At 36.8% G+C, this 27591-nt stretch overlaps 1 protein-coding gene across 7 annotated transcripts in view; it reads right to left on the bottom strand.

Annotated features, from left to right (window-relative positions):
• The window catches only part of PLCE1 (phospholipase C epsilon 1), a 161708-nt gene that overhangs the window by 11992 nt on the left and 122125 nt on the right, over nucleotides 1–27591 (bottom strand). For 5 of the 7 annotated variants that reach the window (XM_084290408.1, XM_084290411.1, XM_084290407.1 and 2 more), the window contains 19 exons: nucleotides 27116–27233; nucleotides 26563–26722; nucleotides 21812–21934; nucleotides 21590–21726; nucleotides 20366–20604; nucleotides 19179–19240; nucleotides 18854–19019; nucleotides 16905–17012; nucleotides 16344–16460; nucleotides 16104–16262; nucleotides 14960–15083; nucleotides 12125–12166; nucleotides 11234–11358; nucleotides 10435–10552; nucleotides 5586–5717; nucleotides 4084–4374; nucleotides 3084–3247; nucleotides 1910–2171; nucleotides 1053–1165 (listed from right to left, as the gene is read on the bottom strand). In XM_084290408.1, coding sequence (XP_084146534.1) covers nucleotides 1053–1165; nucleotides 1910–2171; nucleotides 3084–3247; nucleotides 4084–4374; nucleotides 5586–5717; nucleotides 10435–10552; nucleotides 11234–11358; nucleotides 12125–12166; nucleotides 14960–15083; nucleotides 16104–16262; nucleotides 16344–16460; nucleotides 16905–17012; nucleotides 18854–19019; nucleotides 19179–19240; nucleotides 20366–20604; nucleotides 21590–21726; nucleotides 21812–21934; nucleotides 26563–26722; nucleotides 27116–27233 — 2760 coding nt within the window. The remainder of the gene's footprint in view (nucleotides 1–1052; nucleotides 1166–1909; nucleotides 2172–3083; nucleotides 3248–4083; nucleotides 4375–5585; nucleotides 5718–10434; nucleotides 10553–11233; nucleotides 11359–12124; nucleotides 12167–14959; nucleotides 15084–16103; nucleotides 16263–16343; nucleotides 16461–16904; nucleotides 17013–18853; nucleotides 19020–19178; nucleotides 19241–20365; nucleotides 20605–21589; nucleotides 21727–21811; nucleotides 21935–26562; nucleotides 26723–27115; nucleotides 27234–27591) is intronic. The other 2 variants (XM_084290413.1, XM_084290410.1) reach the window with 1 other exon arrangement.

The following is a 27591-nucleotide window of genomic DNA, read 5'->3' on the forward strand; positions in this document are numbered from 1 at the left end:
GTTGTTCTAGAGGAAAGCTATAAGTTGTTCTTATGCTACAGATCAATGAATTTAAAGGAAAAAAAGGGGGGACAACATAAAAACAAAACATGCCACCCTGCCTTGAAGAGAAAGAAGAAAAAGGAAGTTCTACAGTGAGGGTGCATAAGCTGCCACTGAACAACAGGTACATCTCCATCACTCACTATCTGCATTGTAGGTGAACTCAGACTATTTGAATTCAAATATGAACAACTGGATGAAAACCTGTAAAGCTTTTTTCCCCAAAACCATTTCTGTTCTTCCTTTCTTCCCTACTGATGCACTGAGCTAGGTGTTTGGCACGTATTTGCAGGAGGATAACATCTGCTGCGCAACTGCTGCATGCCCAGTAGCTCAGGAGGTTTCACCTAACACTCCAGCAATAAGCAAAATGACAACATACGTGCTTAAAACCACTGCAACACAAGTGACCCAGATAAGCTAACAGTAAGGGCTTTCTTAAAAAAAATAATATATATATATATATGTAACATCTGTATTTGCATACATACACAAGCATTTACATATATGTATATGCATATTTGTACATACAAACATACAGATGTATACACACACGTATAATTATGTATTTATGCAAATACAGATTCCACCCTTTACTGTAACAGATTAGTCTCATTATGCCAAGGGAAACAGCAGTTGGTAGTTTGCATCTTTTTCTTATTTTTTTTTAATTTGTCCAGAATGCATTGCTTATGATCCATGCATAAAGGAATCACCTCTGAACCTTACTGCTCAACCACACTCATTCTCCAGCACAGGTGTGGTTTTTGTGCTGTACCTAAATATACCGTAAGCCAGCTTTGGAAAAGCTTCACCCTCCCACAGTTTCAGTGGGATAAACTTACTTCCGCTGAAGCCCAGAAGAACTAGGCATTGAGGAACTTCTGAAAAATGTGCAAGTTTAAGGGCTAATATCTTTGAACAGTCTGGTTCTAGAAGTCTTCAGACCACAGCAGTCATTAAGTTAAAAATACATGGCATTTATAAATAATAATAATAAAAATAATTACCATGGATGCAGTATTTCCAGAGGGACTTTCTTCCATCCTCCGACTGTTTATGAATAAGCTAGAAATTTCTAATGCCTCGTTGTGCAGGTTATGGAGCTGGACATGTCTATAGCCTAAAAAGAAGAAAAAAAAAACACCACACTTTTGTAAGTACTTTGCCACATATTAGGACAGAAGTCTTGGAAATGGAAAACTCAGATTTGCTGTATTTAAAGCTAGAATTTGCTATATCTATAGCATTAAAAGCACTGAAAAAATACTGCATTACCACTCTTGTCTGCAAAACAGCATAACCCAAACGCTTTGAACTGCTGAGTGGTTCATATAGCTGTCTATCCTTATCTTGCTGTAATATTCAATATATTCATACATGAAATAGCTAAATATTAGAATACAAATGAAACAAGGACACAGTCTCACTGGGAAATTTGTTCACCTTTCTTTCACCTCTCCTACTGCCATTGCTGCCAGAAGTGCAATTTACCTCTGCCCTGATGATGACTAGATAAAGGAATTTCTTGGGCAAAAGGAAGTAGTGGAGTAGACACTCTGGTCTTCCCAAGGGAGCACCAAGTCTTGAGCTGAACACAGCCTCACCTCGGGATCAGCACAGGCCCCCCAACAGCATGCGGTCCATCTCAAATCTGGGACTTCTCACAATTCACTGGGTGTCCTCCAGCTCCTAGTGAGTATTAGACCAGCATCACACTGCAAGGGTGAAGTATATTGCCTGATATTTGTTCCCTGAATCCTCCAGAAGGCAGCAACCAGCTGATTAAAAATATCCTTCTGGCAGGATTCAGTCCTGGAATCTGCTAGACCATTTTGGTATAAGGTGTTACTGCAAACTGTGTTACCTCTTTTTAGAGCTTTCAGTGGAATGATTCTTTGAGCCGTTACAGCTGAGCTGTTGTTTTCAACAACTGCAAATCGAAGAAAGACCAAATCTTCAAAGTGAACCCGGAAAAGAAACTGTTCATTCCACATTGGGTTCAGAGTGTTGCGATGAATGGGCTTGGTCCGGAAATGGCAGCTATCCAGAGGCATCCCGAGCACATCAATTTCGATGCACGGACTTCCTGTGCTGTTGCTAGGGCACACATTCTGTCCAGACACGATCTGAAGCCAAGGAGTACACAGAGACACGAATTAGTGGAGTCATTCTTTTCTGTCACAGTTCTGAGCTAAACTTTGCTTTTATCGCATCCCTAAGTAGTTTGCTACCACACTGATTTAATTACAGTGCTCCCCTACTTTCATAATTTCCAGGGCAGTAATTTCAGAAGCAGCACTGCTTAAACCTCACATGCCCTTGCTATGGTATCTTTCCTCTGAAAAAAATATACTATATATAATGAGTGTAACCATTCAAGGCATTTGAAAGTTAATCCAGAAAGAATGTCCCAGTAACATAGTCAAAAGGGATCAAATTTTCTTCTCAGTTACTCTGGGGTAATGGCACTGACCTCTGGCTTGCTTTGATATACACAGCAGAAGAATCAGGTTTGCAATTACTGTGTCTGCAAGACTTTTGATTCTCATGAACCTCAATTTTCTGAAACATTTCCTGGAAGGGACTGGCTTCTTGGAATAGCACTTTTTGTCATAAATCCGTAAATGATATATGGGATTATATAACTTCTTTGAAAATATATTTTTTTTAATATTCAGTACAGCTTTTCACAGTGACTTTTTGTGCCGCTTCTCAAGTGTTCACAAATGTGAAACATCCAGGCACAAGTGTACTTTTACACAGTTGCGTAGTCCCACAGAAAATGGATTTTGACAAACATTGTGAAGGAAATAGTGAAAGTAACTATGGATACAAAGCAGCCAATACAACAAAATAAAGGTGACCATTTGCTGCTTCCCCCTTCAATTTCTTTTACATATATTGGCCTTCAGAAGTATATGCAACAATTAAAGGTTCAGTCTTTTCACACAGAAGCATGACTGTAACGTAAGACTGTAGTGAAACACTGCCTATTTCAATCTATTCAGCTGTATGAAATTCCCTTTTAATGTACTTACTGTTAAAGAATATATAGCTGGCTCCTTATTATCAAGATCTCTTTCTAACGGACAAAACTGCTGGTACATAGAGCAATTTTTATCCCACAAAACAGGAGGTTTCAAAACATATCCACAGCCGCCATTAGCCTCAAACATTGCTGCATTAAGTTGCAGAGGAAGATCTGTGAAAGTAAGGCAGCCAAAACTGACACAGAGCAATGGTACAATAGAAAAACAGTAACAGTGAAGACAACATGTTTTAAATATATATAGAGAGATATTTCCAATTTTAGTACTATCAATTCCTGTTTGGTTTTCAGAGAAAGCTGTATTTTATGTACCCAATCTGTCCAATCCTTAGTTACATAAAACTGTAAGAATAGTTCATTCTCTTCTATCCCTTTCTGATGTCTTTATCCAACTGTAGGACCCACCTAAACCCAATAATCCAAGAAGTATCTAGATATTTGCTATGAACTATCTAATGAAAAAGCACCATCTGTTTAGCTTTGTAGGCAACTTAACAGATCCGCCTTTGAAAAGGTGTGGGAACACAACATGGGATAGAAAAAAATGTTCTGACCAACATTAAACCAGCATCCAGCACTTCTCATAAATACAGTTACTGAACTGTTACCTTCTTATACTTGAAATTATCAGAACATATATATATAATATATACTTTTTATACTTGAGTTACCTTTTTATATTTGAAATCATCAGAAGGGGACAGTAGCCACTTACATCGGGGGAGGAAAAAAAGCGTTCAGCAATAGAATAAAAATTGCAGTTGTTGCTGGTCCTAACATTTCTGTGGTATCAGGAGATGCTTGCATTAGCATAAAGCTCCTGAACTGCTGCTCTTAAGAATTAGATTGCCATTGTATGAAGCTGCTTGCACTGGGGAACACAGACAGATACCTTGTGGTAACAGGCAAAGGTCAAATGCAGTTTCACATTCCAAGGACCTAATTCATATTTAAAATGTATAAAAAGTTGTGTGTTCCAGTACCCATACCGTCTGTTTGGTAGTTAAGAGCCACAAGCTGTACACCGTGGAGCCAGAAGATGAGTGGATGGGGATTGGAGGAGTCGATGCGTGTGGCAGCAGGGTATGTCCTGAGGAGCTGACACGTGGTGTGCTGGATCAGCTTCTGGGAGTACCGCCGGCACAGCCGCTTGGCAGCATTCTCGTTCAGGGAGGAGATATGATAGCATTTGGGCGTCCTTATGATAGCACTGAGAGAAGCTGGAGAATTGTAAGGAGAGCAAGGGTCTTCCCATGTCTGCCGCATCACATCAAAAGGACCTGGAAAATAAACAACAGCCTCAAGCCACAGCTGCAGATGCAGAGACTCTAAGAATTCAATGTTTTCTAGCGAGCTGTCTGCGTATACTTTGGAAATAGTAGAAAAAGATGATCCTGGAAAATGATACCATTGAGTATAAATGTCACATTCCTTCCTGTACAGTAAGAACAATCCATGAGAGGAAACAATGTTTAAATATCAGAACGATATTGTGATTTAATACTTAGAGCACTAAACATGGGATTGTAGGGTTGGCCTCTGTAGGATTTGCATCCCTAACTATCACATACTTACCCAGCTGTAGGGTCTTCTGTGAGACACTATGCCATTCTCTTAATTTCTACATTTTACATTAGGAAGGGAGGCAAGATTGAAAGCCATCTGGTAAGTCTCCTAACAGGCAGTTTATAGAGTGCCCTAAGAGTTAGGTGACAAGTCCAGCAAAATACTTATGACTTTAAGAATTAGGCAGTAGAGTTCTTCGTTTGTAGGTACTGGTTTCTTGGAGGGAACCTAACCTGTCTGCTGCAGTTAGGCACTTGGGCTGAAAGAAATGCAATGTTCTTTGGGCCAGAAAAATGAACACAAGGAAGGGTACGGCTCTGTAACTTTCCATCTACAGCATTCAAATGAAAGGCAGGCCATCTGGGCTCAATCCCTGCTGCAGGACCTTTTCTATACTTTCCTTTGTGTTTCTTTACATCTGTTCATATGCAGAAGTACAATTCCCAAGTTCACAAATTGGAGTTCACCTGTGGAGTCTAAATATTTCTAAGGTGGAACACAGGAGTTTGCACAATTACATGTTTGGACTTGGCTGAATTTCAGGTAACTAAGTCCTACATCAGACACTAAAAATCCTTTTTGGGATCCAGCCCAATAGTCCCGCCTTTCATTTGTACTTCAAAAATACTCATTTGTATCTCCTAAAATACAAACTTGAAGATAGAGTACTTAAAATATATGTTGGTTTTGAATCCTTTATAAATTAGGGTCTTATTTTCCTGACCAATTAATCCTGTTCTAACATTCCACTAATATACACTCAACACTTGCTATAATAGTGTTACTGTAATAGCTAATGTGCTAACAAAAAAAAACAACATTCAGGAGTTCAATATCTTGCACATTATAAAGTATATGATCTTTAACAACTTGGTCTGGTACAAAGTCATTCCACGTGACTGATGAAAGAAGATGCTAACTTTACCTTTTCCAGATGCTTTGGCAAGAGTAGCTGACTCCCCAGGGCTTAGTCTGCCAGGATTGTTGCCAAAAATGGACTTCCTGCTTTTTCTTTCTTTTCCTCTGCTAGAGCCAGATGGGTTTAGAGTTGACAAGCCTGTTCCCATAAATGTAAAATAAATGAGCCAAAAAACATGACCAAGAGGGCATGACATTTTCCATCCCATTTTACATTATTTTTTTGAGGCATGAATACTCCTGTTATATAGTAAGCAGGGCAAGGAGTGTATTTTCCTCCATAATTTAATTTTAACATCCTTAATACACACATGCCTTTATATATTATATAAGCATATAACATATATGTTTGTATATATAATGTTTATATAATGTATATGAAGCAATACAGACAGATATACACCTATATCTCTGTGATATAACTTCTTCATTTTACTTTTTGGTTTCAGAAAGTTGTAAGTGCCTCAAATTGCCAAAATGTCCTAACTAATACTAAAAAAAATCTGTAATAACAGTCCCGATATATTCATCCTAAGAGTAATTTCAAAAAATATCCTTTCTACAGAAGCAGAAAATCTGTACAGTATTGAATATCACGGTATTCATCTAGGATACAGTAGCTACACAATTAAATAAATGCAAAAATATGATTTAAAGACATACTGCAATGGAAAACCCCAAAAGCCTGCTGGTTAAACAGTTTAACTTCAAGGTGTTTTGAGAGATATCTTAATAATTATTTGTATTTCACTGATGAGAAATATGGTAGGTGTGTGAAATCCATTAAGCATGTAGTGACCAATACATACTAGAAGTGGAGCTGGAAAGCTCTACTATAGCTATTATTCAAGTATACACATTCCAACAAAATAATCATTAAAATCATGATCTAAATCGCTGTGAAATAAACAGACTTCATTCCCTTCAAGGTCAGTTTATTTCTGTTGACTTTGAGAGAGCTTGTGGCAGACCAAAGTTAAATTTCAAGTCAAAATGTGTGATACTCATTCTAACACACACAGAAAAGAGGTGAGGGATGCTCTTAGAGACCCATGATGTACTTTTATATAAAGTATAAAAGAGTACACTGTAATTTGTCTAACTGTGACTCAGAAAATGATCTTCACGTACTCCCATCAATTCACACCTGCCTAAAGACTGTCTGGCTTTATACCTATATTTCGTCTACAAATATAAATCACAAAGAGGATACACTGATCTCTGTTCTATTGAAGTCAAGCCCACAGCTGTAAATTTTCAGGTCTCAATCTTTATGGCACATCTACATGTACTTCATAAAACTATGCTGATAGCTTCAATGGAACTGCTTTGGGTTAGTAAAATTTAGTATGTGCATAAATGTTTTCAGTGCTGGAGACTTACTGTCTCTTTGGGCCAAAGCATACATAAACAATAGAAGATGGTAGAAGCTGAGATCAAGGAATATGAAGTGACTAGAAGAAAGAGGAGTTATGCACTATGTCCTTCCAGAATAATTTAATCCCAGTTTTCAATGGATCAAACGGATTTGGCACGCAAGATCCAGGTTTCAAAATCCTGTTGTGGAGACTGTCACTGGAGAAACAGACTAATCTCATAAATCACCAGAGACTGCAATGCAAAACATCAAGGTTAAATGAACTGTATGTGATGGCCACAGGGTAAGCTGCAGCTGGGAGTTTTCTTTCAGTCTTTCCCATGAGCATGCTTTGCAAGTGACTGGCCTCCTCCGAGATGTAAGCTCCATTCTTCATTCCAATTTAAAGTGGGCTCCCAAGTATAGCATCACCTATTCATAGAATCATAAATTCAGAGCATAATGGAGGTTGGAAAGGACCTGGAAATCATCTGGTTCGACCCCCTGGTCAAAGCAGGACTAACTTAGATCCCATCATACTACCACAATAACACAGTAAATGTTTCGTATCTCCCTACAACCCCTATATCCTTCAGGTTACAGAATTTAGTGCCAGCCTCTCTTGTTAGACATAAGCATATTACGCTACTGCTTTTAGAATTTTAATTCAGAAGACGGCAAACTCCTTTGCCCTTCTTATTCTAACCATGCCAAATAACAGGTCAAACTGTAATTGTCACTATCTCGCCACGTGTTTCCAATGAGCAGCCAGTTAGTCTGCAGGTTTGCAGACCCTGAAAATAATTTACAGTACTTTACAGTACAGTGCCATTTTTTATGTTCACCTTAATTTCTTCAAAATTGATACCATACTGGCAGATAGTCTCATACAGTGGAGATGGTATCTGAATTTTATGATGGTTACCTTATGTGACTCTCTGCTCATTGCATTTGGTTGTGTGGATCCTGTTTTTATGTACTTAGCTTTCTCTACACATTGTATAGGAATCCTCAGTACCAAGCCAACAAGCCATGTGCAAATGAATTATAGCAATACTGTGCTCAGGTATACTTCACTGCCCTCATTTTGGGTGACCCCAAAAGATGTTAAGAACATTATCTAGTTCTCTTAGATAATGGCATGTTGATACACAACAGACTGAAATTGAAGTTAAATAAGGACCATAAAGGTCAAATACCACTGAAACACCAAGAGCAATGGTGGGTTCCTCCTTACCAGAATACCAGAGATGCTCTTAGAGACCCATGATGTACTTTTATATAAAATATAAAAGAGTACACTGTAATTTGTCTAACTGTGACTCAGAAAATGATCTTCACGTACTCCCATCAATTCACACCTGCCTAAAGACTGTCTGGCTTTATACCTATATTTCGTCTACAAATATAAATCACAAAGAGGATACACTGATCTCTGTTCTACTGAAGTCAAGCCCACAGCTGTAAATTTTCAGGTCTCAATCTTTATGGCACGTCTACATGTACTTCATAAAACTATGCTGATAGCTTCAATGGAACTGTATAAACAAGAAATGTTTTTTCTCTACATGATGAATTATGTTTCAACCAGGGAGCACTTTGGGAAGTCCATGTTACTCAGTAGGCTCGGCTTAGTGAACATAATGGTCCTTGTCTCATTTTATAGTCACAAATAATAACGCTCACAGACATAGACAACCGTAAACACAGAATAGAAGTATATGGTGACAGGACAAATAAAGTATTCACACAGTTGGTCAGCCACTGAGACAATGATCCTGCCCTCTCTATCTCCAAAAGTCCTGCATTTTGTGAGCTGGGGAAGGAAACTCATCAACAGACCTACATAATCATGGATACACCCACCTTGTTGTCATTATTAATGGACAATATTGAGGTAGGGGAGTGAAGAGAGTTATTCGCTGTGTCTGTGACCTCCAGCTGAGCAGAGGAATCAAATCGGTAGCATGGTGGTCTTTGATATCTACATGTGTTGCAGAGAAGGTAGTATTTGTCTCAAAGGGGGAAACATACACGAGTTTGTTGGAAAACTAATTCCTGTAGCTTCATGTGTTCATCTGTGAACAGAACTAATTTTCTTCTCAACTCAATTTTTTTCTCTATTCATGTGCCCTTCATAAGCCAGAAGAAATCTGGCTTATATTCATAAGCCAGAAGAAATCTGATATAGAGAGCAAATATTTCTGTTTCTAACTGAACTTATGTTAAAAACTCAATATATTTTAAAGTTATCACAGATCATGATAACTTCTTTGTGTGTCAAAATACTTGGAACAACGTAAATTATCTCTGTTTAATCTTGAATATCATTCTTTAAAAGAAAATATTTTATTTGAAAGATATCTTATTGTAGACTTCATTAAAGAGTATCAAATTTGAATTTTTAGAAGTCATTATTGTTACAAGTAACACCTACAATTCTTAAAGTTATAAAAGATAATAAAAGAATGTCTCTCCATTTTTCAGCATGTTTATCTTGCCTATTTGACACTATTTTATGTTTGGCTAGCTTCTCTAATCTGATTATAGTTCTATTTGTATAAGATCATGATTTGGCAGAATTGCTAACTTTTCCACAGAGAATCATTCCATTAAAATGCAGATTTTTCATTCAAAACATTAAACACTTCAATAAACAATAAAATCTCAATTTAAAAGTATTTATGTACAAAGTATGAGCCAAAACACACTCAACCTCATGTTTCAGTACTGTATAAGTAACTATCAGGAATCTCTTCAGTTACTCCCTCTCCTTCTGCTTTGCAGACATTATTTTTCCTACCCTATAAAATAAGACATTCTTATTTCCTTAACTCTTTCCACATAGTGTGTGTGTGTTTGGGGGTATGTGTGTGAGTGCACAGTCAGCTGCTCTTGCCCACCCCATGAAAAGGCTGCTTTGTCTTCTGTCTTCCTGGAGCTATCCCCACTGGCTTCTTCAGCCCAGTGGTCAGAAAATCTAAGGAACTTCAAAAGGTTTGAGCTTTCTGCAATACCTCAACAAATGGCTCCCTTCCTATCCACTTAGGAAAGGACAGAAAATGCAGATTGTAGGTAAAAGTGAATGAGATCTCACTAAATGAGATCACTTAAAGAATGTGACAAGCTCTTCATGCAAGGTTTTAAGAATATTTTCCTTCCTAATTTAGTACCTCTTTACATGGAAATTCAGAGCTCTTACAATAAGGCTTTCTTTCATCTGTCATGCCGTAATGAAGCAGTTGTCTAAGTTGTGAAGACTGGGAAATTTCCATTTTGTAAACATTTTAATACAGCAAGCATTATATCTTCCCATGATAGGTTTAAGTATATACCTTCTCAGCTAGAAGCTATTATTTTGTAGATTACCAAATCATCAAGAAAAAAAAGATCCTCAACTACTTACGTTTAAAAAAGCTTGTGCTAAGCAATTCAAAACATAAATATAGTATCTCAAAGAGTTAGGAAGTTTAATACAGTAAAACAGAGAAGTACTTACCTGGGAACTTTACAGCTTGACAGTAAATGACGAGATCTGATAGCTCTGGGGCTATCTGTCTGCTTTCCTTCTTATTTTGTGGAAGGTAGAATTCTTCACCCAGTTCCATATCGTAAACCTAGGTGACAAAACCAATAACATACAAAAATAAAATTACTGCATATGGAAGTACTCTGGCATATCTTACTTATGTCCTTCTTCCTATATAGTTTGCTGTCTACACCTAACAGATCTCTGGTTTATGCATCAATTCCTGTCACTGACACTGGGACAGCGTGCAGAAGCCTCAGTGAGAGTCATATCTGCACATTTAGGAAAAAACAAAACAAAACTGTTTTTAGCAGAAGCTACAACTACAGCAACACAGTGGTTTGGCTAATAAATAGTAATGTGGCTATTTGGTATCATAGTAGAACATTTTATATTATTTAGAAACACAAAGACGCTAAATATTCAGGTGAAATTTTCAGTTCTGTCAGTGTCAATAGAACACAGATATCTCAATAACCTTCAGAATTTAGTGTCGATTGAGTTCTTTATTGACTGTTATTGATAGCACCAACAACTAAATTTTCAGCCAAATGTCCTATACATCCAATAACCTTTAAACACTTTACTTGAACGGTATGTTGAATGTTTATTCTATTTAATTTATTTTCTCTGCTGTGTTTCCATGCCTTCTACTATTTGTCTTCATTAAAGTGCATTTATCATCTGATATCTCAGTTATCTAAGCTGTGCAAATCCCGTTAAAGTTGATTATAACACAAAGTGGGAAGGGGGAAAAAAGCAGAACTACCTTTCCTTTATTACTGTAAGTAGCACAATCAGCCTTCTTTATTCTTTTGGCAGTCTCTTCATTATACTCAAACTGCAGTTTGTCACCTGATAATTTATTCTCAGGTCGGTCTTCAAGAATGTTATCTAAAAATTAATGGAATTTTAATAAACATAAAGCCAAACAATTTCAACTGGAAATTTAAGTTGGTTTAACAGTATCTGTGGATAGTGCCATGAATTTTATCTCAATAATCAGATGCTAGAATAATGCATTTACTGGTCAAAGCATTCTCTTTTAGTAGTAACTTTCTACTTAAAAATTTTAATGCTTAGCTTTGGTTAATATGTTGCGCTTTTTAAAAGCCCATCCTTTTGTGCTCAGAAGATGCTTAAAAAATAATTTAATGAATTAAAATTTCTTCTTCAAGCTTGCTTTCTGAAAACAACTTCTATCCCCAAACAACAAAGAATTGCTGGTCCAAACAAGTAACCACATCAAATATGTATATGTCTTTGCACGGCACGTTTTGGCTTTCTCCTCTTTACATTCACCATGCAAAAATATTTTTTTACATCTATAGGAATTCATCTTCATAGCTGCATATTTATCAGAGAATAATACACCAGCTAATTAGTCTTTCTGGATCAAGATATTGTAACTGTCACAAAAGGAATGGTTTTATTTTATTCCTGATATTGCTGATGCTTTGACCATATTCCTTCTTTGCATAACCAGTGTCACACATGCAGCCTTCTAACAGTTCCTGACCAGTTAACAATGCAATATAAAAGTATCTGATTACATTTTTAATATAAAGTAGAAACCACATTTTCACATGGTCATTTTTAACAGGCTGGAGATGCAGTGCCGATTTCATGCAGTTAAAATGCTCAACCAAATGGCCTTTACCTTCCTGGCTGTTAGGAGCAGGAGAAGCATTAAGGACATCAGCTACAGGGAAACGGAGTCAGAGAGGGAATAAGAGTAAAGGAAATTAAGATTTACAGCCAGAGAAATGAAAATTAAGTGTCAGTTGTAAAACTACTAGCCTTACACAAATCTAATGGATCAGTGAGAAATATAAAACTGAAAATCTTTTAGAAGGTTTACAGACTATTAGATTAGTTTTGTCAAAATATCAACATAAAGATCCCAAAGAATAATAATTCTAATAAGGCAGTAGATCATGCCTCAGATTCCTTCATGTTTTGCACGCTGTGAATGTTTCTTGCTAGATTCAGATATTTCAAATCTTCTCTTACCTAGAACATTGCTCAAACATTACCTACTGGGGTTGGCTTGCAATATTTTCCTTGCAAACATGTTAACATCCAAGTTTTTCATGGCAATTTTCATCTATCCTTTCTCCACCCTGCCCCACACAAGAATACTCAGATAGGCAGCTAGGCCTACTTTCTAGCAAAACATAACTGCAGGTAGCACCGGAATTAAACTGTAATTTTTCTATTAGCATGAATAATTCTGGTATCCCTTAGACAGTAAGGATCAGATCTTGTGTTCATTATTTTTTGATAATTTTTTAAAATCATTAACACAGAAGTAAGTAAAGAGACCAACTGTGCTGCAAGGTATGCTCAAGCCTCACAACTTTGAACATGACATCTATAAGTTAAATAGGTATGTATAAGACTTCATGGTTCAATAAGTGAACCTAGGAGCTAGGAGAACACGCTCAACTTCATCACACCAACAGCTTGATATTCTGTTTCAGACAGTAGAAACAGATGATGCTGTTTAAAGAGAGCACCATGTATGGTCTATTTGCCTTGGACCACCCCAACATCCACAACTGCTGAATATTAGGGATGTTGGACTGTACATTTCTACTTATAACTTTTACTTATAATCCTGTCCATAAATTTGCCCAATAAATTTGGGCCTGCTGATACTTTCTTTTACCCCTTTTTAGAGCAATCTACTTGTTTTACTGAGAGCCTGCTAGACCTCATGAGTAACAGTGCTGTACTCCCTTTTATCCACTGCTCTGTCATTCATAAATATTCTCCAAATCAACCCTCAGTTCTCTTCTCTATCACCTGAAGAATTCCAGCCTTTTCAGACTCCTGCAAGACCACTGTCCCATTCTCTTTACTTTCTTGGTTGCCATTCTCTCCTACTTACTCCAAAATAACCTTCTCAGTATCTGTAGGCAAGAACTGGGCACAGAACTCAAGTTGTGGCAAACCAAGGTTTTATACAGAAGCAAAAAGATGTTTTGTTTTCAGTACACTTCCTGATGATCAGCAACATTTTATTGGCTATTATGGCTGCCACCATACACCAAGCTGAGGACTTCAGGGAACTTTCAGTCACTCCGAGATCTCCCAAATAGTTATGGCCAGTGTAGAATTTTGAATAATGTAGCAAGGTTTTGTTTTTCTTTCCCACTTATATTTATATATTACCTTATGTATTACCTTATATTTGTCTACATTGAAGCACATCTATAAATTTTTGTCCATTTGGTCAGTTTTGTGACTCGTATCTGGAATTATTTAACAATGTTGCAGCATTTAATATCCCAAAGAGAATGATATTACTTGCGGCATCACTATTGTATCATCAAGGCCCCACCTGAGTATTGCATACAGATTTGGGGACCCCAGCACAAGAAGGACCTGTTAGAGCAGGTCCAGAGGAGGGCCAGAAGGATGATCAGAGGGCTGGAGCACCTCTCCTATGAAGACAGGTTGAGAAAGCTGGGGATGTTTAACCTTAAGAAGAGAAGGCTCCAGGGAGACCTCACTGCAGCCTTTCAGTACTTAGAGGGGGCTTAGAAAAAGATGGAGAGTAACTTTTTACACAGGCAGATAGTGACAGGAAAAGGGGGAATAGTTTTAAACTAAAAGAGGGGATATTTATGTTAGATGTTAGGAGGACATTCTTTGCTCAGAGGGTGATGATGCACTGGGCACAGGTGCCCCATCCCTGGAAGTGTTTAAGGCCAGGCTGGATGGGTCTTTGAGTAACCTGGTCTCTAAAGCCACAGAGCTGTCCCTCTGTGTCCATGGCAGGGGGTTGTAATTAAATGATCTTCAAGGTCCCTTCCAACCTAAACCATTCTGTGATTCTATGATTGTTCAAATGCACTGATCTACATTAATATATTATCTGAAAATTACCAACAAAAACATAACAAATACTCATATAAACTGTTATTCCCTGTTCACTTGAACAAGCCCAGATGCAGTAAGTAAGCTTCTCTACCTTTATGCATGAAGCAAACAGCTGAAAACGGAACTAAAAGAGGTATTTCAGGGGTCTCTGTGATTGGAAAGCAACAACAGAGGGTTTTGAAGAATCTGCGCCTTAGATTAATGGCAGTCAGGCAGATGCAAGGACTAAGCCTGTTGCGAACCTTGAACTTTCAAGTGTCTCGACTCCTTCAAAAAGACAATACAGCTAAATGTAGATAAAGTACACTATGAAGATAATATTTTTTGCATAATTTATAATGAACATAAAAATAATCCATAAAGACTAAAATTCAGTATACATTGCACAGTTAAAACATCAGATGGTTGGAATTAAACTCACATTCACGTTTTGTATATATTCAAATTATTTTCACTATTGCACCACAGTGCCACTTAGGACATTTAGTACATATCACAAAGTAAGATCAACTTACCTATATTGTTCCTGAACTAGAATGATATTCGCATGTCTTATTGCTATAGTTCTCTAACAAAAGTACTGTAATCAATAAATATATATTGTTACCATCAGAGAGAGATTCATAGTCATAGTCATATTCATCCTCTTCATCTTCTTCCTCTTCATTAGTAGTTGTAGGGTTGCTAGTACCATTGCTAGCCTGTGCTTGCATATGTGCCAGCTGGTGAGCCTAACACAACAGAAACACTTATTAAATTACTGGAAAGTATTTTTAAAAAGCTAAAGTCTTTTCTTCAGTATTTGAATCTTATTTTGTTTATATGAAAGTACTGAATACATATAGTGAGAAATAAGTAAGATTATCAAGATCAAACCAACATGCCATTATAAGGGCTTCAAAACAAAGAAATTGTGTATTGGTAGAAAAACACAGATATATGAATCCTAATTAATTTGGGGAAATGTCCATTTTACACATTATTCAGAACAAGACTGCCTTTTCCCAGGCTGAGGTAAACTGTTTTAGAATCAGTTTTAAGCTTTTTTTTAAGGATGAAGAATGTCCGTATACTGGTACAATCAGTGTGATTTAGTTATTCTGATACAAGCATGCCAATATAAATGGGGAAGACTTTCTGTGAGGAAAAGCCCTAAAATTCAAGAAAAAAAATCCCTATTTTTGCCTCCTGAGATTTGTTATTTTAAAATGTATTTACGTTTGGGGTAAAAGCAATTAGTTTGCAATGAGTCGATCCAATTGCAGTCTATCTGAACAACAGCATCCCCCACCAAAAGGGAAGAAAAAATGGAAATATCTGCCTGGCTTGAATACAAAAAAAGAAATAAAGCCAAATTCTATCAAAAATTACAACATATTATTTACACATATACATTTATATACATGTATATGAGTATACTTGAGTATTCTATATATATACACACATGATGCATCTCACTATTTCTCAGCAAGCATGAACAGTATAAGTTATATATAGCCTCAGACTGAAACTTCATTTATTTTCATCACACAGAACATGTGGTGCTAATCATAGTATCATGAAGTTTTATAAAAATAAAATACACTAAAATTTTGTGATGCTGTGTACTTATTTGCAAGTGTTGTAATCCGCTCTGAGTCTTCCAAGCATGATAATCCATTAGGTAATTCTGCAGTACAAACTTAAAATACAAATGAATTACTTCTAGCTATAGTTATGTCTCACTGCTTCCTATTAAGAAAGAACTGTACCTTTTGTTTCAATATATCCACTGGTGTTTGATGGGCTTTGAGCTTCTTGTTTTTAAGCAGGATTTTTCTTTTCAGTTGGCCAGGTGAAGGAAGCATGGGGTCATCAGAAAAGTCGCTCTCAAATAAAAATTTTGTTACCAGCTTATCTCCAAATACATTCTGAAACATCAAGAATGTAATGTATTATGAAAGAGTACCAAGGCTTGTGCTTAGAATAATTTACCACAATTTATGGTCTACCTTGAAAATTTCAGCCATCTTGCGCTGCTGAGGTAATGAACAGTGGTTTTCTATGGATATGATAATTGGCATGTCAGAGGTGATAAATGCGTTCCGATCAATAGCTTCAACTACTTCCTATGAGAATGAAAGGTCATTGAAAGAACGTGATTAGTTTCCAGCATTCAGTCAACTTACTTCAGTTAAAAGGGGAGAAAGGGGGGCATTTGTTTTCCCCTCTAAGAAGAAAGAATCCACTATATGCTTTCATAGGATCCTCCAGATCAACCTAGCATCTTGTTACAACAGAACTGATAACAGCTACTTATAGTTACGCTGATACAAAAACAAAACAAACAAACAAAAAAAAATTACAGTACATTTGCTACAAAAACTAATTTGAAAACCATAATGTTTACAATTAAGGAGTTCGTATCTGATGTAGTACAGAGTTTATATCCTATTAGGATTTAGCCTATTAGGATTTGTATTTCCTGTAGACATTTTTTTTTTTTTATCTCATTAGAGAAAAAAGTATAGATTTTTGTTTTGTTTTGTCTTTATACGCAATTACTAGCATACCTTAAAAGAGATCTTAGTAGTTAAAGTGTGCCCATGGTAAATGATAGGCATCCCATCATCGCCATCCCAGCAGTCTAATTCTACACTTCTACAGCCTTGTAAGAGAACCTACAATGCAATTGAACAGTGTGAGCATGTAGAAACCATAGACTCATATCATCAAAGCAGAAGATGAGCATTGCAGAGCTAATGAAAGCCCAGTGATCCAGAAAAAGAGCTGGAATGAGCAATCTCTAAAGTGTAAACACAGTCCACAGAAGCTACAGTCTCCGGCTAACTGCATTTATGCAGAAAGTGAAGAAAGTAGAAAGAAAATGAAGAAAGCATTTAAGTTCATAGGAGAAGTACCACAAAGCTTGGAAACTCACAGTATTTTATGGAACATATGGTATCTGCAGGAAGGGATTATTAAGGTATAGCATAATATTCAGAGGGAGACAAAAATTTCCATATTTCTACCTGCAAAGGCAGTTGGAAAGTAACATAGCAATTTATTCTAGGTTGTTAATACGACAGCTTAAGGGCACAGCATCTGCAGCTTCTTTGCTGTTTTTGCTTTGGGATGGTTTGTTGTTATTGTTTGGATTTTTATTTGTTCTTTTGTTATTGTTGTTAGTTTTTAAGTAGAAGAAGGTCTGAAAATAATTTCTAGTGAACACCTTCCATGAGGATTGTTTGAATGGAAATGTGCCAGGCCATCTTGTTTAGTGATATTAGGCTAATTTACTTACTTATTTAAGGAAGTACTTTCTAGAAAACCACTGAAGAAAGCAAAAAAGGAAGGAGGGAAAGATAAGCTAACCTATCTATTGTCAGCCCTGTGCTTTTTACTGCTGTTGTTATATTGAATGCCCATCACTAAAAAAAAAAAAAAAGTTAACTGTATTGCAATTAAATATTTTACTGAAAACTAACATCTCTACAAGCAAAATCATTTTCAGCAAATACATTCATGAACAACAACAAAAAAATACTTCTCCTATTCAAAATGCAAATAATTGTGTTTCAGGAAGTTATGTTTCAGGCTGGCACACCATCACTTCTGCGAGAGCTAGACACACCGAGCCGGAACAGACTGCCCCCTCTCCTCTGGGGACAACTGTCTGGGGGACAGGAAGAGGCTTTTCTGCATCATGCATATATTAGAGCCAGCTGAGTTATATCTCACTTCCAATCCATTCCCAATAAAATACTCACATCACTCTGTGCAGTGCTGTTATGGAAACCTCCTTTACAACTACATTATTCAACACAATCATGTTATTCGGGCTTTCCTAACACAGCTTCACCCTTCTATCTTAAAACTCCAAGCAAAGCGGTACATGGGATGCCAGATGAGCCCTTCTCAGTAGTGAGTCACTAACATTTAGAATAATGAAAACACTACTCACAGGGAAGTTGATGCTTTCTCTAGCATTTGGTAAATATACAAACACACAAATACATATACATGCATGCAAACAAACACAGAACCAAATGCCCTAGGGAGAAATCATTCTTTTCCTGTTCACAACCAAAGAGGCATGAAGTCTAAAAATCTCTAGAATATTCCTAGAAGTAACGTTTTTAGAAGTTGTAGTTCCATTTGATATTTCTCCTTGCAATGCAGTGTACAATATTTGAATAGTGTTTTTGACATCTGAATGAACTAAAATATTAGATCAGTCTTTCCTGTGGGAAAGTCTAATTTTAGTAGGTTGGGTCAGACCGACTGGTGTCTAGATGCTATGAATTTCAAACTAAGCCCTTTTTTTTTTTTTTTTGCCTTAGAAAAGACATTTGAGCACAACTGTGCTTATGGGCAGCTTTCCCACACATCATGTTTTCCAATGTTTTACAAGTGGGGTCTTAGAACATCCAGATTTACAAAGCAAAAAGGTCACGTTTCTGCGACTTGACAGCCAAACAATTCCATGCTGAAAACTAGGCAATGATCTAAACCTGTATACCTGGCTGTAGAGCTCCACTGAGGATTCCCCTTTAAGCTGGTGGCCAGTAAGGTAAGTATTGTGTGAAGATTCAATGTAGTAATATGACAGTGGAAACTGCAAGTCCTCAGCATTCTCTTGTGACTCATCATTTTTGGAGGCAAAGTTGTCTTTATCCATCAAAAACCTAAAAGTGAGATTTCCAAAAATTTTATGCTATGCTGAGTATTTGTGAATGTCATGCAAACCTTAATATATTGGTATCATCATATAAATAAATGTATATATATATATATATATATATATATATATATATATATATATAAATTATCACTTAATTAATTACCTGGCAAATCCTTCAAAAGATAGCAGCCCCTGCTGGCACATATTCACACTAGGTTCAAATTTCTACAAGGAGGAAGAAATGGAAGAGATATATAATAATTATTTTTAGAAATACTGCTTTTTCTTATTTTCATAGTGTAGTTTTTGCACTGAGCTAACTAATTAGTATATTTTAAACCAGTCTTTTTGTGGATACAGTAGTAGCGGTGTCTGCAGAATGCTCATGCTTGCTTTAAGAATCACTAAACAAGCAGTCTAAACTATTAATTGCAGCATCATGGAATCATTCAAGTTAGAAGGCATATTGCAGGGTCATCTGATCTAACCTCCTGTTCAAAGCAGAGTCAGTTCTTAAGCTGAAATTAAAAAGGATTTATAATCATGTACCCTTTTCCTATCAGTTGTGTTCAAATACAACACACTTACAGACTTGTGGTGTCTGACATTCCTTTAGAATTTATGTCTTTTGAACTTTGCAAATTTATGTTACATATTGATAGTTGAAATATCCAGTTTCTAACCTTAGTTAACTGCTAAGTGGGTGCTTGGTTTTGGATTGTACTAACTACACATTTGGAGGTATTCAAACTTTGCTAAATACTTTCTAATCACTTCAGCCATTGTATGTAATGAAATAAGATGTTCACATTTGCTCCTGGAAAATAACTCTGAGAGGATTAATGTTTTATTAAGGTCTGATTCTTTCTCTCTTTCTTTCTTTCTTTCGTTCGTTCGTTTAAACAATAAAAGAAAAATATGTGGAAATTTTTTAAGTTAGGGTTAATCTCTACCAAAAGTGATCACAAACAAGAAGAAAACAATGCACTGCCATGAATACTTCTCCCAAGTGTTAATGTCCCTTCCCAGGTAAAGCATATATAGCTAAAAAATATGTTTATTTGCATTATTTTTTTTCTTGTTATGGGTGTATGCACACCTTTATAGCCTCCAATAAAGATACAATTACATGTTAAGTTCACCAAATGGAAACAAGGACTACAAAGTAAACTGCTTGGTGACCTGAAACAATACTGTTGGGCACACTTACAGAATAATCTGTAGTGAAAACATTAGCCTGAAAGGAGATGACACAGATAAACTATTCTGAGTTTGAGGAAGACAAGCAGGGAAAACAGAAATAAACAAGACTCCCAATAAAAAGACTTGCAAGATGTTTGTATTACTAACCTGGATAATACTAAGGATTTCATCATAGGTGCAGTGTTCTCCTTGGCAATTCACTAGGAAGTCATTTAGTTGCTGGATGCCCACACCAAATATCCCCAGTGACGTGCTTTCAACTCCAGTACCATTAGTTACGATACTGGCAGCAGCAATAGCATCAGATATTTGCCTCTGGTTATCTGACAGCTGCTGCCTACTCTTAATGAACAAACCAAGGTCTGAAACATTCCTAGTCAACAAGTCTTTAAAAAGAAATAATAATAAAAATAGAATATAAATATCAGATACATAATTAATGTGTATTATATACATTATATAGAATTTGACTTAATAGAATATTTAATTATAAATTACTTGAATATCTTATTGAATGTCTTACCATTAACAGTAAATCTGAATAGAACCAACTTGTTTCTATCCACTAATAGGAGAAAGATTGTTAAATGTGTACATAAAGCAGTGGGAGTGGACTGCCATAAGTGTTCAATTATTATAAACAAAATCCTAGAATTTTTAACATGGATCCACAATCTCTCATGGTGTCACCCAGGATCCTCCTGTTACCTCTCACAACCACGTACAGTCTTGAAGCCTTTCCTCTGCTGTGTGCAATCCCAGAGCCTGCCTACGTGATCAGACCTTATCTTCTTCCAGTCCCATACACCAGTGGTACTGTACCCTCCCCACAGGCTGCTTGGCATAAAGACTGCTTTCTTTAACAGTGAAGAAAGCTCCAGACTTAGATTATGGTAACTGGGGAATGTAAAGAGGGACAGAGGTTTCCTTCCCCCTTGTCCCACATAAAGCAGATCTACTAGGAAAACAGATAGGAAAAAATCAACCAGACGAGACACAGTGCACACAGCCTTTTCATTTCTGCTCCCTATGTTTGCTCTTTGTTTTATTCCTACAGCAGATTCCAGAGCTCCTGCAACCAGATACTCCCTGTGTTGGGCCCAGCCTATCTGCAAAAAGCTTTTTGCCTTTGCTATACCAGTTACAGATATATCTGGTTAATATGAAGAGGAAAAGTATTCCTGCTTTATTTCTAAACAGAGAGCCTGTCTTACATCCAGCTAACCAAGTCTTACTGGAGGTACAGCAACAATCCTGTACTTGAACTTATAACTGATTGCCATTTATGAGATTGACTGGGACACTTTTACTTGAGGCCAATAAATAAAGCTGTTCAGTGTTCTAATGGCTGTGTTTTCCCCTTATACTAACCTAAATCAGGTTGGAATCCAATGTTATTTTCATCAATCTTCAAATGAGTATAAAGTGGAGTAGGTTCTAAACCAGATCGATTGCAAGGCACTGCATAGACATCAAAAAGGTCTTTAAGATCCTTGCGGCTACGGACACTGCAAAAAGAGTTGAAAATTTCACCTTTTGCTCTTTTATAAACTTGGGTGAATGAAATCAATACAGAATAAAGATTTATTTTACCTGAAAGATTTGAAGAGTTCCACAAATTCCACAAAAGTCATGTTGCTATCAGAAACCATGAAGTTCTGAAACCCCTTCATTCCTCCTTTAACACGGCCATGCCAGCTACTGCTGCTCCATGCGCTAGATCAGAAAGAGACTGCTGTAATTTGGTTACATTAAATTTCCACTTCTTGAAATATTATGCATAACTGCATTAATAGTTTATTTGTATTCTCTTTAATGTATTTGCTAGCAATATTTGGAAGAAGCAAATAGAGTTGCATCTTATAAGATCTACCATGACTGTTTGTACTTTCTTGTTTTATAATGGCTATTAATTTCCCTCAAGACAACTGCTAACTTTGCCAGAACAATTAATGTATATGCATACTATTTAAAGCTGTTCCATGTGCAAAAGGGCCCAATGCAAATGGCACAAGTGAAAGCATTCTCATTTTTTCTTCAAAGAAATCAATGCCAGTGTTCTTGTACCACAAGCTTTAAAAAAACATGTCCTGCCGTACATGAAGTTTACTAAAGATTTGCTAAGGGAGAAATAAAAGGGATGTAGAATTCCTTAGAGCTCTGCACTGTCAAAAGAAGGAGAAAAGACATATTACAACTGGATACACAATAAAACAAATATTTTCCTGTGCAGGTATGGGTTTTTTGTTTGTTTGTTTGTTTTCATATCTTGGAGAATTAAAGGTATAGATTTAAGAAGTACAATGCATCCCCTGGCACTCAACCCTCCTCATTTCCCATCCACATGGACTTCTCACATACTTTCCCAAAACAGTCTGGATTATCATCGGATAAGACAGGTCAAGCTACAGTCCTCTTCTTCATTTAGGCTTGGACAGTAGCCTCTGGAGGTCATTTCCTTTCAGAAATGAGGTTCTAATGATTTCCTCCTTTCAGCTTCTTGGGCTGAAGGAAGGAAACTGGAATTTATTGAGAGCAAAGGGAGAAAATGATCACAAAAATAACTAGCTGTTTCATGCTCATTATTTTGGTTGACAATAAATTCTTTATAACTGCAATTGTTAACCTGAATTATGAAACTGAACAAAGTTTTTGAAACAAAACAATGAATTTCCAAAAGCTGCATCCCAAAGTTTTCAGGCTATTACAGGACTTAGACTAGTACTTAGTTCCCACCTTGAACTATTCCTTGAGCTGTATGAACAAGTTCTTACTAAATTTCAAGTACTAATTTGTAAGGGTATCGGTCAGATGGGTCAAGATCCCATGTTCTTTCCAGGGCCTAAACAACAATGACCACACATGCATGACTGGGATTTACTAGCACCAGCATCCTGCAAAGGGAGGTACCTAAACAGCCAGTACAAGAATTGTCTAGTTGAAACCATAACTAACTCCAGAAGTTACAGTTTTTGTTTCAAAGTACAAGACTAGGTGACCATGTGTCAGACTTTATTTCTCCCTAATGTACAAATCTACAAATCCATTAGTCTAGGAATTCTGCCATCAGGTTCAGTACAAATAGTTCCAACAGCTGTGATGGAAAAACAGGACCAGCTTGTTGTCCACTGTCCCTAAAGACATTTGCAGTCCCTGGAAATTTGTGTTAGAAGCAGACTTCTTTTCACATAAATATACTAGATCAGATTCCTCAATTCACTCCTGGCCTGGGGTGCATGCATGCAATTGAAAACAGCATGTGATTTAAAGTATTAAAAAATACCATCTACTTTGGTTGATAGTGTTCAATTTGTTTGACATCACTATGGCAAGCACTGACATACTGCGTATAACTTTTTGGCTAAAATCATTCCTAACGTTTTTATCAGACAACAAAAATAAACCACCACGAGGAAAGTCTCTTGACTCCCGAAGACAGACTGGAACTGTAGAGTACTGAAAAGAAAATGAGCAGCAGATGAGAAAGCTCACCATATCTCCAGAATTGATCACTAGAGATTATATTCCACAGTAATTCCACGGGTCATAAATACAAGATTGTTTTTTTTTTTTTTTTTTTTTAAAAAAAAAGCCAAACAAACAAGAAAACTCCACTACCACCATCAAAACTGTTTAATTAGGAGTGGCCTAGATCACCACTATAGAGATAATGAGAGAGAAAGTTCACACTTTCTTCACAAATAAGCCCCTACATATATAAGTATTCATGTTCTGCTATATATTTATGAGTGGTGTTACTACCCTGTACCCTGTTTCCACCTTAGAGGCAGCACTAGATTTCTAAAGAACTTGGGAATTTGCTGCATGAACATCCACTTGGAAGGAATGACAGAAGACAGCTGCAGGCTACCTGTGTGTGGAAATGGTATGTACATCTGGATTGCATAAGGGTTTATTTTCAGTGTAAGCTGTTTGTAAGGAGGTAAGGAATATCAAGGGCGTGAGCCCTTGATAAGTAAAAATACAGTTCTTCATTCTCTAACTGCAAGAAGTACAATTTTTTAAAATGTACAACAAAAACATCTCTTTCTTATTTTAAATTGTTATTTTTTTCACTTAAAAATATTTGATTTATTCAGAGCTTCTCACATAGTGTAGACATGGATATAGGTAATTGTTTAGGGAAAGTTATTTTTAATGTATATATTATATGGAAAAAGAAAAAGAACCAGAAATCTTCCTAGCTGCTACACGGAGACTTTAATCATTTGTTACCAGTTAATATTTCTGTGCTGCAAAGACTTTTGCAGAGCCCAGTGGCACCCTCTCCTCCCTGCTCTGCTAAATCGTGGGTTCTGCGTGGGACCATACAGGCACCTACAGCTGCACAACCTTAAGTCCAACAGTGGTTCCAGCTATTAAGCCTCTTCCGGGTTTGGGTCTACATCCGGGTGCAGCAAAGCGGATACTAACCTGATTAATTAGCTCTGTTGGATCTGATTTGTACAGAGCCAGAGAAACATCTACAATTCAGTCCCAGTGGATCATGTATTTCCTAGATTACTTCATAATCTAGGCCATTTCAGCTTTTTTTTTTTTTTTCTTTTCTTTTTTTTTTTCCCCCCTTGGTAAATGGATTGCTCATTTTATCTTAATTTACGATACTACTGACAAAATTGGTTGGGTAAAATTAAAAATATAAATTGATTGTTATGATTATGCTAGCAATTGAGGAACTAAAGGTAGTCATTTCATTTAGAACATGTGAAGCGTCCATACACATGAAACCCTGCAAGAACGATTTGGAGTTGGGGATGAAAATACCAAGACTCAGGCTTTCTCTAGTGCTCCAAGTCTCTTGATTCCGAGGAAGATGTCCTCAGAACAGATGAAAGCATCCATATAGCTGCATTCAGAGGAGCCTTCTTCAAATTCTAGCATGATGGGTCCTATCAAGTAGGGGAGAGCTCTACCAGGCAACACTGTGGAGTCTTCAAACAACTTTGCCAGCGAAAACCTGACATAACTCTGGGAGGCCTATAGTGCTAAGCTGTGCAGGAATCTGTAGAGAAACCCAGGACAGAATGAAAGGATTTAAAGAAACATTAGCTGCCCTTTCCCCTGGGAATGTGAGTTCTCAGTTGAGCCTTTTAATCTCATTTAGAGAACAACAACTCTTTTGGCATAAAAAGCAAAAAGTAGATTTGCAAAACAGAGAAACATTCTCCAGAGGTATTAATGCAGTATAAAAGAAAATTGCTCAGATCCTTGAAAATAAACAAACAAACAAAATAACCATAAATGTCTTAAAGAGATAATTCCTAGTCTGGTATGTTCATCCCATCGTTGTGTATGACAGCGAGGAACAAAAAGCAAAGAACATAATAAGTCTCAGAAAGCAGAGTTAAAAGGAGAAGCACCCAGCCACAGATGCCCACAGTTGGCTCTACTGCTCACTTCCACTACTAAACCTAACCATGTTTAGTGTAAAAAATCCCTATGAAATAGGCAATATAAACCAGTACATAAGACATGTCTCTTCAAAAATACTGTTCTGCCTGAAGCATTGATCTCTTCCATTGCTTACCACTGCTTTCCAGGGAACTCCAAGATTCACATTCATGCCCACACCACAGCTTTCATTCCGTTAAAAGGCACTGGAAAGTCTCCATTGAGACTGCCTTGTTGTATGTCATCAAGTACCATCCACAACCCTGATATATTACTCTTGTTATATTATTATTACTATTAGTACTACTACCATTATTACTATTTATAGAATTAACACATTACCGCATTATGTCAATGCACAACAACAGCATGACCTGTTGAACTGTGTAAGTGTAAGAAAAATGATGAACATTAAAGAAGAGAGGGGCCTGTAAGAGAAGAAAGATCTCAAAACTGTTCATCCAATTGGCTGAGAAAGTACTGCAATCATCACGAGGAATGTCAGCAAAAGCTAATACTCCCCGACGTAGAAATGACTTGTGCTGAGAAACCTCAGCACTTCAGTTCACACATCTACATTTCTCTTGAGTTTATGTAGAAAATGTCTATAACTATGTTTTGGAGACAATCTGGAGAAAGAATTAAACTTGTGGAGTTTTGGGATGAATTCCAATGTGCTTCTGTAATAGACTTACTAACTGAAGCATGCTGCTAAGGGACTGTCTACAAAGCTGTCCTCTGATTCATGGTCTTTCAGATTAAATGCCCTATGTTGTGCTACAACATGTTTCAGATGTCTGTCAAAAGGCTAATTGCATTTCTGGAATTGTTTTTGTCAGATTTTGTCAGTTGGTCAAGAAAAACACATTTGATCATAATTAAATAACAGTAACTTTTTTCTTTTAAAATCAAAGCACTGATTTTATCCTTACCTAGACTGACTCTTGCTTGAAGACATTACAGGAGAGGAGACTGGTCTGGCTGGTGAGGATGTGACAGCTCCTAAATTAGGAGATCCAGATGCTGTCAGAGAGTGTGTTCTTCTTGATGACAAGGTGTTAGATGGAGAAGCATTAATAATAATATTTTGATCTATGGAGAAAACAAAAGTTTGCAGCACTATTACAGCTTCAGGCCCAAGAAAAATGCTTTCATTGATGTTCATAATTCATTAATGTTCAGTAAAACACTAACGGGATTCTGGGATTCTAGATTTGTCCCAAGACAGTCAAAAAGATATGATCTCAGTAATGCTTATATGTGCATTTAGTCTGACAAGAAAGGAAGCGCTACTAAAACTAAATGAAAGAACAATCATGAACAAAAAAAAAAGAAACAATTTTTAAAATTTTATAGCTTTTCAAGATTTGACTGTATAAGTAGTTTCCTATCATAAACATATCTTTAGAACTGTAAAAAAATCTGTATAAAAAGATTTTAAGCAAAACCCTGAGGGACTGTTAGGTACCAAAGCTATGTATCTACCTGATTCTTCTTGCTCATCAATATCTTGAGGATCCGAACCACTTCTATTACGATATTCCTTACAGCTTTTTGCCTTCCGAGTGGCCATTTCATCATCAGTGGCCTCTCCACTTTCACCCTAGAAATGAAGTGAGCACCATAATAAACATCCTCAATACACTATTTTTTCATTAGTTATCAGTGCAATCTGTAATTTGACCATCAGATGAATCAGCCATTCCTTATGAAATTACTTCAAGGCCAATAACTATGCTGTCAGTAAAACCATCTAAGTAGAAAAGAGAGAACTTAATCATGATGAAGGATACATAATGACTGCAGGAATGTCACGTTCTACCTCATTTTGACATCTCACAGAGGACTACAGTGATCATGCCTCTCTAAACTGGTCCAAATGGTTTTAAACTTTTCTACTGGTGTATGGGTGCCCTAAAAAGGATGAATCTTGTCATCTGGATCTCCCCTACCTGCACACT

The sequence above is a fragment of the Netta rufina genome (assembly GCF_964035555.1).
Source record: "Netta rufina genome assembly, chromosome: 7".
NCBI lineage: Eukaryota > Metazoa > Chordata > Aves > Anseriformes > Anatidae > Netta > Netta rufina.